The sequence below is a fragment of the Vulpes lagopus genome, chromosome 23, assembly GCF_018345385.1.
Source record: "Vulpes lagopus strain Blue_001 chromosome 23, ASM1834538v1, whole genome shotgun sequence".
Classification (NCBI taxonomy): Eukaryota; Metazoa; Chordata; class Mammalia; order Carnivora; family Canidae; genus Vulpes; species Vulpes lagopus.
This window is the reverse complement of record NC_054846.1, coordinates 31161480-31175706: the sequence shown is the minus strand read 5'-3', so window position 1 is coordinate 31175706 and position 14227 is coordinate 31161480. Positions and strand designations below refer to the sequence as shown.

The 14227-nt window shown below is 41.4% G+C and overlaps 1 protein-coding gene across 1 annotated transcript in view; it reads left to right on the top strand.

Annotated features, from left to right (window-relative positions):
• Positions 1-6186: 6186 nt before the first annotated feature.
• PLEKHG7 (pleckstrin homology and RhoGEF domain containing G7) overlaps positions 6187-14227 on the top strand; it is a 62020-nt gene continuing 53979 nt past the window's right edge. The window contains 1 exon segment of the mRNA XM_041737982.1: positions 6187-6765. Within this exon segment, the coding sequence (XP_041593916.1) occupies positions 6187-6765 (579 nt within the window).

Below are 14227 nucleotides of genomic sequence, written 5' to 3'. Positions count from 1 at the left end.
CTGCAGGATGCCCCCTTCCCCATCCCAAATTCCTCCCTGCTGCTCTTCTCCTTAGAGGTTGTGCTATTTTTTTTCCCCCGGTAATGACTTTGTGACCTTTCTGTAGACTCTTAATTTTCTTATAGAAATTACAACCAGAGGTTGGAAATTTGGGGATGGGGATCAAATATTCCATTATCATATGCCCTGGGGAGAGACAGTTTTACAATCACGCATGCGTGAGGAGGCTAGTAGATAAAGCACGATCTTCATTCCATAAACCAAAAGCTAAAAATGCTCTATTCATTTTTCTTTCTTCCTAAAATGAAACACATCATTTTCGGCCTTGACAAGAGCTCAGACTATTTCATACTGGCTTTTGATATCACATTTTTGGTTTGGTGGCAGTGGTGGATGGTAATGGTTGTAATGGAAGGAGGTCAGGTCATTTTCCAGAGTTCTAAGTAAATGATGTCCCAATAAGGCCAAAGTGGGAAGATTAAAGACTAACAGTAAGGTTATCATAAGGCCAAGTTATATAAGTTAGACTCATTTTTCCCTAAGGTAACATTTCTCAAATCTCTAACAAATGTAAGAATCCCCCAGGAGAGCATGCTAAACATGCTAAAACACAGACTTCTAGCCCTACCCCAGCATTTCCAGTTCAAGAGGTGGGGGAAGAGTGGAATTTTCCTTTCTTCTTTTTTTTTTTTTAATTTAATTTGCAACATATAGTATAACATTCAGGGCTCTCAGTTATCCCATCCCTCCACTCACTTCCCCTTTGACAACTCTCAGTTTGTTTCCCAGATTTAAGAGTCTCTCATGGTTTATCTTCCTCTCTAATTTTCCTCCATTCCCACCTTCCCTTACAGTTCCATGCACTGTTTCTTATATTCCACATATGAGTGAAACCATATGATAATTGTCTTTCTCCGACTGACTTATTTCACTCAGCATAATACCCTCCAGTTCCATCTACTTCAATGTAAATGGTAGGTATTCATCCTTTCTGATGGCTGAGGAATATTCTAGTGTGGATAGATGATAGATAGATGATAGATAGATAGATGATAGATAGATAGATAGATAGATAATATCTTCTTTATCCACTCACCTATCAAAGGACATCTTGGCTCCTTCCACAGTTTGGCTATCATGGAACATTGGGGTGCAGGTGCCCCTTGGTTTCACTACATCTGTATCTTTGGGGTAAATACCTAGTAGTGAAATTGCTGGGTCATAGGGTAGTTCTAGTTCTAGATTTTTGAGGAACCTCCACACTGTTTTCCAGAGTGGCTGCAGCAGCTTGCATTCCACTATCAGTGTAAGAGGATTCCCCTTTTTCTGCATCCTCACCAACATTTGTTGTTTCCTGTCTTGTTAATTTTAGTCATTCTCACTAGGGCTAAAGTGGCATCTCATTGTGGTTTTGATTTCTATTTCCCTGATGACAAGTAATATGTAGTATTATTTCATGTGCTCGTTGGCCATGTGTATGTCTTCTTTGGTGAAATGTCTGTTCATGTCTTTTGCCCGTTTCATGGCCAGATTGTTTTTTGCCAATGACATATCAGATAAAGACCTAATATCCAAGATCTATAAAGAACTTATCAAACTAAACATCCCCCCTAAAAATTCAGAGGATTTGCCTTTCAAACAAGTTCCTAAGTGATGCTGATGCTACTGATCCAGGGACCTCGCTATGAGAACCACTGATCTACAGAAACCTCCACAAAAGTATCTGTAAAGAGTCTAAGAAATTTAAACTTCTGTAAATTAGATGATTAGAGTTTGTTTGAATTTGTTTTTATAAAGATTCTGCAGAAGTATGTTTAGTATTGCATACATTCTTAGGTACTGTTCAAATGAGAATGCTGGTAGCTACAAATGTTTTTCCATTCCCACTTTAATTATTTGAAAATTAATGCACACAAATTTGTTTCCAAGTATAATGATCATTTCCTCTATCATTCAATGCTTATCAAAACAGCCCATTCATTAAACAGATCCACATAAACTACTTTAAGATGTGAGCGAAGTCAGGTTGAAAGGACTAATTCTCACAACTTTAGAACAGAACAGAACTGTATCACAGAATAATTGCTGATTATTATTGAACACCTGAAGGTAAGTAAAAAGCTACATTTGCATCATTTCCAAATTGGATCATCCATTGTTCAACAAAAACAAATCATTTTTCTTAGGCAGTCTTTGATTCCAAACTTTCTTCCTTTTAGGCTTTTTCAGAAACAACTAGAAAAGTCTCTAAGGAGGGGAGAGGCCAGTTCCTTGTTTCAACTGGCCTCAAATTCGCCTGTATTTGGCTGGGAAAGTCCACTGTTAACAGGTGTGGAACCTTCCAAACCTTAGCCTGGCAGCTCACTCTGAATCTGCTGACTCCCTGGTCAGGACCCATCTGGATAATGCAGACCATCACCCCCTGATCTTAAACGTAACATTCTGGGTCTGGCTTGTGTTTCCCTATCACACTTTCCACTGGCTTTAGATCCTGTTGCTACCAGCTTCTCTTGGTTCTGTCTTGCTGGCCTCTCCAGGTCTGAGAAGCATGGTGAAACATTAATATGTGTGATTTTAATTTCGAAGACGCTGAGATTGCTTTCCCAACAGTGAGTGGTGTTTGCTCAGGAGGTCAAAGGCTGGTCAATCTTCTTTTTAAGGATCATTTACTGAGTTTGTCTTTTAAAGAACACAAAGGAGAAGTTTTTCCTACCTTTTCTGTTAACTTTTGATTCCTTATGAGCTCCATGGGAGTAATCTAAAGTTTAGGGAGGGCTGCCCCAGAACCTGGGTGTTATCCACTTAATGCCTGTAACTACCCAGCGAGTGAGAGAGGAACTCTGATGCCCTTCCATAAATGCAGCCTAGCAGCTGCCAGAAAACAATAACTTATCCTAGGTCACAGGCTAGCTGGTGGTGAGGTGGGGACAGCCGACAGGTAGGTTACTCCCAAGGCTATGCTCTCCCTTCTCCTCAAACTGTCTCCCAGAGACCTGCTGTATTTAAAGTGTCTCTGATTCTGTGGTGAGTCATGCCAGCAGTTACTACTGCTTTAGTTCCAGTATTTGTAACACTGGCCAATGAATAATATTAATAACCCTTAAGTCATATCAGACATCAGGACTTCCTACCAGCCACTATGACTGGAAAGGAGGTCAACACAGTGCCCTAACTCTTCAAAGGAGGAGAAAGAAGTCACAAGAACCAGGAGAAACCCAAGTACTAAGGATTCTGATAGAACTTTTCTCCAAGTATCTATGGAATCATACCAAATTCCTAAAATAGAGTTGCTGCTTAAAACTTGGACTTGGTTATCAAGGAGAAAAAAAATTAAATTTCCTGCACGTGTATGTGTGTGAAAGTACCTGCAACTCTAGTCCTCAACTCAGGCCTTTATCTCTTGGGAGAATGAGGAACTGGCCCCTCCAATGCAGGACCTAGTAAAAGACCTTATATCTCTGTTTTCATCAAAGGTCAGAATGGGCCTCTTCATTCTCCTCCAACAAAGCTGGTGTCAGCCTTTAAAGAAGCAGCCAGAAATTATCAATCTAAAACCAAAATCAGTTCAGGCCCACCTTAACTAAAATGTAAGTTTCTTAGCTCTTCTCTTGCCTCCAAAATCAGGATACATCATACATTTTTGTTCTACATGTGAAGTTTTGTAGCCACTCAGCTCAAAATATTAAAGCTACCCAATATTAAGAATTGTCAATTGCTTTTGTTAGTAAGAGTTGAATTGATTTTAATTCATATCTAAGTAGCTCCTTGAGCAACTCTCCAGTCTAAAATCTGGTATCTGTTATTTTCATTTGATCTTAAACCAGATGAGAACCTGGGAGCAAATATAAGAGAATACAGGGTCACAGTATTGTCATGACCATGTCATAACATTGGACTCCTACTCCTTAATGGTGAGATTAAAACTAAGAGCCTATGAATCCTGTCTATATAGGGTTCCTGGACTTCTATGCCTGAAGCATTCTGGAAGAAACAAAGGTGAGAGTGGCTGCCATAGGCAAGTATCCCAACTATGATGAGAAATAATGAATAAGAATTCGGGAATACATCAGTGGGAGGCCATTTAATGTGGGGTAAATAATCATATGCTGTAAAAATCTGTAACAGTTATTGTATTCTCCATAAAACTGCAGTAAACATAGTAAAAATCATTGCATGTCAACTAGTACAGTGAGTGATAATCAACATAAGGAGGCCAGGTCATCAAGAAAAGGCTTACTGCTGGGCAGTATTCTCTGTTATCAGGTTGAGGAAGTAAATAATACACTGCAGAAATAGGTCTCCTGAAGTGTTGTCAGCACAATTAAAATCATGTAGCACTAAAGGAGAAATTATTAACGATCCTTAAAATTTGGCATCCCGAATGTGTTCATTCCCAAAGCATTTCAGATTGCTGAGTCTTGCTCTAGAATTACAGACTGGCTAAAACTATTACCGGGGATCTCAGAATATGAGGTCAACTGCTGATGTTTGCATCTGTAAACAAGCCAAACACAGTCTGAAACCATTTTCCACATTGCCCACGGCAAGGGAAGATGGTTATTACAACTAATCCACATCCCCACACCAGGTCTGTAAATAATTAAGGGTTAACGCTTATGGTAGCAGGATGGGTAAGGATCAATGCTATTCTACACACAACTACTTTCTTCATACGGGAAACTCCAAAACCATGGAGTCACCGTAAGTCACTGCCATGTGGCCACAGATCAAGTTGTCAAATGGTAGAATCAGTTTACCTTGAGCATGAAAAGAGCTTAATTGAGAGGTAATTCTGCATTGGTGAATCCTAGGAAACACTTCTAATCATGAGAAGTGGGGCATGTGGGTGACATTGGATTTTTCTTTTCAAATTTGCAAGTTATTTCTCCAAAACACAAGGATGGATAAAATCTAGAATGCCTTTTGCAAAATACTTAGTAGCAGTATCTCTGAAAACATGTCTCATTCTGTAATTTAAACCTTGAGGGAAGGGGCTTTGTTCTTCTTCTTTTTATATCCTTATATCACTGGAATACACCAAAGTACTATAAGAAGGAAGGAAGGAAGGAAGGAAGGAAGGAAGGAAGGAAGGAAGGAAGGAAGGAAGGAAGGAAGGAAAGAAGAAAGAAGAAAGAAAGAGAAAGAAGAAAGAAAGAAAGAAAGAAAGAAAGAAAGAAAGAAAGAAAGAAAGAAAGAAGGAAGGAAGGAAGGAAGGAAGGAAGGAAGGAAGGAAGGAAGGAAGAAGAAGAAAGAAAGAAAGAAAGAAAGAAAGAAAGAAAGAAAGAAAATGTTAATGTATATTTAATTGTCTTAAAATGGAATAATCAAAAGGGGATGAGCTTTGTGCCTTCCAAAAAGTATTGTAGGTCACTAAGGGGTTTTTTTGTTTGTTTGTTTTATAAAGATTTATTTATTTGAGAGAGAAAGAGCACACATGAGCAGCAGGAGGGGCAGAGGGAGAGGGAGAGAGAGAATCCCAAGCAGACTCTCCAGGGAGCCCAATCTGGGGCTCAATCCCACAACCCTGAGATCATGACCTGAGCTGAAACCAAGATTTGGACACTTAACCAACTGAGCTACCCAAGCGCCCCCTTACTAAGGTTTTTAAAACATTTTTTGTTTCAACCTGGAAGGTATAATAAGTAAATAGTAAACAAACTTCAACATGCAAACTATTCAGCTGGGAAGGCTGAAATCACTTATGTTAATTATTCTCAAAACATAAAGGACACTAATGACAACCTATCTCCTGTACAAATTAGAGATTTTCATGTGAAATTTCAGATGCCTTTTTTTTTTTTTATTCACACTGGTCTCCCTCATTTGCAACAGACTGCACACTCTGCTCTTCCTCACTAAAGATACAACAACCTGCCTGTAACTATCCTTTGGGAAAGGACAAAGACATACCAGAGGAAAAACAGCACTTGGATTCAGAAAGTAAACAACCCCAGTATGGTCCAGAGAAGAGTAAGTCCAGCAATGTCCCTGGAAGCGTCCAGTAATGGGGCCTCTTCTCTGCATAGGGAAGATGGAGCCATCTGGCCCAGAGGTACAGACCTAAGGTTGTCTCCCTGAGGAGTCTGTCAAAGCAGCACTGTGAGAACCAGAGGAACCTTCTCCACTTATACCAACAAGCCCCAGGATGCATCTTTACCTCTCTCACTTTGGGGAGATTAAGGGCCAATGGTCTTGGGACTTCACACTTGCTGTCTCAGCAAAAGACCTTGGATATGCCCACCAGGAAGGAGCCTAGAAGCAAAGGAGCCTGTAGGCTCTCTATGTTACCTCTCCAAGAGTCCACCTGGAAGCCCAAAGAATTCTTCACACTCCCTATTGCATTTGAGACTCCAATCAAGATGGCCTCTGACCCCAAAAGGGCCCTCAACACAACTGACTGATTTGAACCCCTTCTTGAGCTTCAAGCCCATCACTGAGCAGACTCTTTTCCAGGCCTCTCTTCCAGAGAAGGAGGCCACTGACCACCCACCCCTGCCATGCAGCCCCCCGACCCCACCCCAGTCCTCAGAGAACACAGCTCCGAGCCTCCTGTGCTCATTCTGTGTACCACAGAGCAAGATCCATCTCTGGGTTCCCATATTACCCCTCAGGCCAGGGCGTCCTATGATGGGAGATGGCACAGGAAGTCACTGCCGAGGGGATGTATACTTTTCAGGACATGTTGGCTCCCAAGTAAAAGGGTACAGTAGTTTGCAGAAGAAGGAGAATGGAAGTGGAAGCCTAGCTCACTTTCTTCTAGAGAAGGTCAGGTTAGCGACAGTCTGTCAGGCACTGGGTAGCAAAGGTGGCCATCGTGCAAATCCATGCCATTTGAAGACAACCTAGTTTAAAGGCAGAGAAAGAACAAATTGTTCAAATTTCTAATCTTCTCCCCCTCCCCACCAAAAAAGGAAATATCTAAAGCATTTTAGCTAGGATGCTTAATTGCTCTCCTTTCCAGATGTCTGCTTTGGAATTTTGGGTGGACTTGAGCAAAACTAACCCGTGTGTTTTTAAATTTTATTTCCAGGAGAAGCATTGTATCCATGCACGTGTGTATGTCTTTATTTGCTCTGGTGCCATGAAAACTGCTCACTGTTTACTTTTCCATCTCTGTTTCTGTCCTGACATAGCAGATCTGATGGCATATTAATCAAGGCACTTTGTTTTACAGCCCTCAAGTCACTTAACATTTATGGCTCAGAAAGTCTTAATTTCAAGAGTCTCCTTGAAAAGCACAGCATTTCGCTGTGGCTTTTTGGGGCAAAGTATGACAGCCACATGCAGTCATGATTTTCATTTTGAATTGCCAATGACTTGGCCCTGTGGCTTAATTAACATCCACTTAGTAATTGGTTTTGTTAGGTCAAGAAAATATAAAGGCCGGAAACATTTAACAGAGTTTCAAAGAGAACTTCAGAGGACAAGGATAAAAAGAACAAGACGTGCTGTTTCAATCTAGGCCAACCTTTTAAAAGGCCTCTCCTGACACCCAGGCTTTTAGTTAGGAAGCAGGTAGATTGTGTCACTTCAGAAACCAGCCCTGACACTTGATGGGATGAGCACTGGGTGTTATACTACATGTTGGCAAACTGAATTTAAATAAAAAAGGAAGAACAGAACAGAGAAGAAAAGAAAAGAAAAGAAAAGAAAGAAAAAAGAAAAGGAAAAGAAAAGAAAAAAGAAGAAAAGAAAGAAAAGAAAAGAAAGAAAGAAAAGAAAAGAAAAGAAAAGAAAAGAAAAGAAAAGAAAGAAAGAAAAGAAAAGAAAAGAAAAGAAGAAAAGAAAAGAAAAGAAAAGAAAAGAGAAACAAAATGAAATGAAACGAAACCAGCCTGAATTTTCAGCATGGTCCTCAGTTTATAGCAGTGGATTTGCCATCCCTCCCAGGAATGAAGAACCTCTGTGGCAGCAAGGAAAAGATCCATGCTCAGTTTCATCCACCCTACTTGCAAGATGGGTAGGAAAGCCCTAATTTCATTTGGAAAATCACAGAGAAAATCTCAGGAAGTAGCCATTATTTTATTACCAGACCTCAATCCTCAAGCACAAGTTTGCTGTTCATAGTAGGAAGAATGAGACCCATCTACGGGTCTTTGTGGACTTTAACCCCCATTGACCTAAACGCAAAAACAAAGGCTGAGGACATTTACCAAGCCGCAGGAAAATGCAGATTACTATGGTAGTGTATCAGTTAGCTGTCGCTACTTGACAAACTACCCCAAACCTCAGTGGCTTAAAACAACAACCAGCTATTGTTTCATATATGTGTGTCTACTGGGTGTGAGTTGATGGAGGCTGGTCTCAGCTGGATAGTTCCACTCAGCATGTTCCTCAACTTTTTTATGGAAACAAAGGGCTACCCTGGGCATGTTCTTATTATGGTAAGGGAAGAGATTCATGAGGACAAGGAAGCCAGGAAGGCCTCTTGCAATACTGGGGTCAGTACTGCACCTTATTCTATTGGCCAAAGCAAATCACATGAATTAACCCAGGGACAGGAAGTTATGTGTCACCAACAGGCAGAAGTGTTACTTGGCAAAGGGTGCAGATACAAAAGTTGATGAAGAATGGAATCATTAATACAAATCTACACGTGTAGACCGGAGTAAAGCTCAAAAATGATACCTAATTCAGACGTGTCAGAAAAAGGGAAAAAAAGAGTAGCCTCAGAGAAAGATGGGGATGTTGGTTAGAGTCGATGGTGCAAAAATCTAACAGGATACTCAAGGTATTTTGTACCTTAGCCTGAGAGCAGTTTGAAACCACTGAATGGATGGATATGATCAGATGGATACAGGATGGACATGACATTTAGGTGAGAGCGGACTCCAGCAGAACAATTAGAATGGCCAGATACAAGAAGTTAGTAGGTTAGGCTCTGGTGAACACACTGGAGTTAGAAAAAGTATTCAGCTGAGGAGATATTTAGGAGATAGAATCACCTAGACTCTGTGAATAGTAGACCATTAGGGGTGAGAGGAAGGAAGGTGTCGAAAATGACTGACCTCCAAGCTTCTGGGTGGCTTCACTGGGTAGCAAATAGTTTTATTCACTGATCTAGGTGACTTTGTGTGGGAGGGTGAGGGAGAGAAGGAAGGGTAGGTGGGGTCTAGGTCTTGACTTCAAGTTTGGGCCTGTTGAATTTGAGGACCTATGGATCATCAGAACGGAGATTTTGAGGGTGTAGTTGATGAGAGAAGCCATCAGGGATGGGGATACATACCTGAGAGTTTTTAATAAGGCGATGCTTTCTAGAGCAGGTGAAGTCTGTGTCCAGCTCTGATTATAGGATGGAGTTAGCAGACATACAGCTTAAGTGATGGGATGCGTCAGGCCATTCTGGAGAAGATGGCATGCAGGTAATTGTTTCTGACCGGCAGGATCTTTGCACAACTATAACAGAACTAGTCTTGGTAAATTCAAAGGCACAACTTGGTCCAAGGGCTTGAGGCTTTAAAAACACTCTGTGCAGTCCAGTATCATAATCACATATTACCAAATAGTAGAACATTACCAAAAACAGGGAGTTAGACGGGAGGTAACCTGGACATCTTGGGTGTCCAGGGATGACCCTGAATTAGTCAATATTGTTTCTCCAGGACGTACTGCAATACTTGGCGTGTGACAAGCAATGTTTGTGAACGAATACATGAAGGCCTGAGTAACTATAATCTGTGAATTAGCATGTTCGATAAACATTTATATATTATCACTAAAAAGTAGCAGTTTTTCATCAGTCATAGACTACTCACTCTATACTTTTATAATTCATGAATTTTTGGTAACCAGCTAAGCATCTGTGGCACAAAGATCCTGTCTACCTGCATTTTTTTTTTTTTTTTAGTTTCAGAGGTAGAATTTAGTGATTCATCAGTTGCAAATAACACTCAGTGTTCATCACATCATAACATCAAGTGCCCTCCTTAATGACTATAACCCCCTGCCCCCAGCAACCCTCAGCCTGTTTCCTAGAGCTCAGCATCTGTTACAGTTTGCCTCCCTCTCTGTCTTCATCTCACCTTATTTTCCCCTGCCTTCCCCTATGTTCATCTGCCTTGTTTCTTAAATTCCACATGTGAGTGAGATCATGTGGTATTTGTCTTTCTCTGACTGACTTACCTCACTTAGCATAATACCCTCTAGTTCCATCCACATCATTGCAAATGGCAAGATTTCACTCTTTCTGATGGCTGAGTAGTATTCCATTGTATGTATAGACCACATCTTTATCCACTCATCTGTTGATGGACATCTGGGCTCTTCCACAGTTTGGCTACTGTGGATGTTGCTGCCATGAACACGGGGAGGGGGGGCAGGTGCCCCTTCAGATAGTGATCTGAAGTGATAGATGTTTATATCCCTTGGGAAAATACCCAGTAGTGTAATCCTTGGGTCCCAGGGTAGCTCTATTTTTAATTTTCTGAGGAACTTCTATACTGTTTTCCAGAGTGGCTGCACCAGCTTGCATTCCCACCAGCAGCATAAGCAGGTTCCCCCTTCTCCACATCCTTGCCAACATCTGTTGTTTCCTGACTTGTTAATTTTAGCCATTCTGACTGGTGTGAGGTGGGATCTCATAGTGGTTTTGATTTCGATTTCCCTGATGCTGAGGGATGTGCAGCATTTTTTCATGTGTCTGTTGGCCATGTGTAGGTTTTCTTTGGAGAAATGTCTGTTCGTGTCTTCTGCCCATTTCTTGATTTGATTATATATGCTTTGGGTGTTGGGTTGATAAGTTGTTTATAGATTTTGGATACTAGCCCTTTGTCTGATCAAACATTTGCAAATATCTTCTCCTGTTCCTTAGGTTGCCTTTTAGTTTTGTTGACTGTCTGCTTGCCTTTCTGTGCCCTCCCTCTCTTCTTCACGCACTGCAGACTTTTGAGCAGCTGTTTGCTCAAAGGGCAACTTCCTTCCAGTGGCTCCACACCAGGCTGTGCAGTCATCTAACATAAGGAGTGGGCTCTGCAGGAGACCCTGCTGTCCATCCAGGAGATGGGACCCTCACCTTAAAAAAATGTATTTAAACTTAATTTAAATCTTACACTTACTTAATGCAGGCCTTTAATATGTCTATTAAATGGTATAAACCAAGAGCTGGCCAATGAGGCCCTGTGGACATCCATCTGCTTTTGTAAGTAGTTTCGTTGGAAAGTAGCCACAACCCTTTCATTTGAATACTGGCCTTGGGGGCTCTGACATCACTGAGGTAGAGCTGCAACACGGTCACTACAGACCGTAGGACCCACAAAGCTTCAAATATTAACTAGCTGGGGCAGCCCGGGTGGCTCAGTGGTTTAGCACCACCTTCAGCCCAGGGCGTGATCCTGGAGTCCGGGGATCGAGTTCCACATCGGGCTCCCTGCATGGAGCCTGCTTCTCCCTCTGCCTGTGTCTCTGCCTCTCTCTCTCTCTCTCTCTCTTTCTTTCTCTCTGTGTGTGTCTCTCATGAATAAATAAATAAAAACTTTAAAAGAAAAAAAATATTAACTAGCTGGTAGTAGACAGAAAAAGTTTGCTGACCCCCTAGTATATCAGAGAAGTGCTTGCCTCTGTGCCTACCGATCAGTCACAGTAAACCTTTTCTGCCTTGTAGAATAGACTCAAGTCCTTTTGCAAAAATACTGATTCTTCTTTTATTGTGGTGTTTTAACACGTGGCCTGACAGTGGGGCAGGTTCCTGTAAGTGAGGAGGGCCCAATCTATGACACTCAGTTCTGAAATCAGCTCAGTGTTACGACCTTGATTCCAAGGTTCTCCTTGTGTTTTTCTTACTGTCATTCCCTCTCTCCCTCTGTAATATTCCTCTGAACTCACACTCACTCCAAATCTATCCTATCACCAAAAAATGCCTTCTGGAAGAAAAAGAATTTGTATAGTTCTTTCTTACTGAAGTGAGAAGGACTTAAGGCTTAAGAAATATCTGTGCTGGGGATCCCTGGGTGGCGCAGCGGTTTGGCGCCTGCCTTTGGCCCGGGGCGCGATCCTGGAGACCCAGGATCGAATCCCACGTCGGGCTCTCTGCATGGAGCCTGCTTCTCCCTCTGTCTGTGTCTCTGCCTCCCTGTCTCTCTCTCTGTGACTATCATGAATAAATAAATAAAATCTTTAAAAAAATAAAAAAAAGAAATATCTGTGCTCATCTTTCTAAGTAAAACAGAGTATTTTTCCCTATTAGCTTTCCCCACACCTTATATCAAACACTATTGCATTTCTTTTAAATTCCTCTGCTTCCAGAGTCAAGACTTTCCTGAGGGCAGGGACCACTTAAATCCTTTAAAACTCTAGAACCCATTATGCAGCAAGAGTCTATCTCCAACAGTATTTATTAAAGGAAAAGATGGGTGGAGGAAGGGAGAGGGGCAGGCTGGCAGGCTGTTTGGCTTACAGTGCCATTATCAATCCCTGATTTATTTGCATTTTGACAGAAAACTGACTTGGAACCAAACAATGAAGCCGCGTTGGTGGGACTGCAAGCATCAGGAAGCAAGCGGGGGAGATCTTGTGGGTAGGGAGACCTTTCCAGCACCCCCTTAAAATCTATAACAAAAAAACTCTGTTTCACTTCATTTTTTCAGTCTGCCCTGAAGCTGAAAAGGGACATGTACATCCCATGTCTAGGAAAACAAAGGCTAACTTCCTTCAAAATGTAGGAAGAAAGCTAAATATATTCAAATAGGGTAACATCATGAAAACCAAATGAGAGGTATTTTGAAAGTCACTTTAGAAGAAGAAAGGAGACAAAAACATTGAATGCCAGGAAGACATCCCCCCCATCCCGTACCCTCCCCCCAACCATATCTGAAGTGGTACAGCATAGTGTTAAGACCTATTGGAATCACACTTGCTGACATTCTCTCTCTTCCTCGGAACTCACACTCACTCCAAATTTCTCCTATCACCAAAATAGGCCTCCTGGGAAAAAAAAAATATTTATAGTTCTTTCTTACTGAGGTGTGAAGAATTTAGGCTTGAACCTTACCTGTCTCTATTTCTCTCTGGCAACGTGGTCTCAGGTGCGGATCTCAACAGCTCTAAACCTCCAAGTCTTCATCTGTTGAAATGATGATGCAAATAGTACCATCTAATAGGCTTTTGATGTGATCAAGAGAACAACTCAAATATTAGCTTTTTTTTTTTTTTTTAAAGAAAGGATGTACTCATTCATTCATTCATTAAGCACTTCCTGTATTCGAGTCACTAACTTACCCTTTCTAAGCTATTCTGATTCCAGGGTGGGATGACCCATGCTTGCAGTTCATCTGAGGTGTCTGGACACCAGATTCAATACGATATTATATCCTCCACAGACTTTTATTTATTTAAAACCTGTTACACACCCAGCACTGTCTCTAAACCCTGGGTGACACCAGAGAGGGAGAGCACTCCATCCAGGCTCTTGTAGAGCCTGAGAGCTTGTTAGGAAGGTATTAACTAGAGACTAATAAGTAACATATTGGTTGTTGAGTTTTTATTTATTTATTTATTTTTAGCTTTTTGGAAACATTTCACACTCCACAGCATCATATTTTACTGTATCACTTTCATTTTTCTCCCAATGTTCTTGAGACATAATTGACGTAGAACGTGGTATAAGTTTAAGGTGTATAATGAATATTGCAAAACGATCGCTGCAATAAATTTAGTTAACATCTATCACCCCTCATAGTTATAACTGTTTTCCCCTCTCATAGGATAGGCAGAAGGCTGTTAATTCATCAGAAGAGGAGACTGTGGTCTCAGGGAGATGGGGCTGGACATGGCTGGAAGGTCGAGGATGGCCGGGCAGCTACCCTGCACAGCAAGAAGCACAGCAATGTGCTTCTTCCATTGACCTCAGCTCCTCTAGAGTGGAAGCTCCATGGAAGCAGGGCTCTTCTCTGTTTTGTTCACTTCTATATTCCTAATGCCTAGAACACAGCCTGGCACATAGTAGATGTTCAATAAAAGTTGAAGCACAAAAGAAATCAATTGGTCACTTAGTGAGGTTAGGACAAGCCTGGTAGGGGAAAGTATATGATCCCCCTTCATTTTGTGTATTTTCTTCTCCAGCTACTTACTTGTCTCCCTCCGCCTCCTTTTAACCCTCCCGTTTTCTCAATCGGATCTATGTTTGTCTCTTAAATGTGCTCTGGGTGGGCAGGGATTTGCACAAGTATCATTTGATCCCCCTGGGCAGTATTTTGATTCTCATCCAGCAAAGACAGTAGCCTAAAAAGATGGT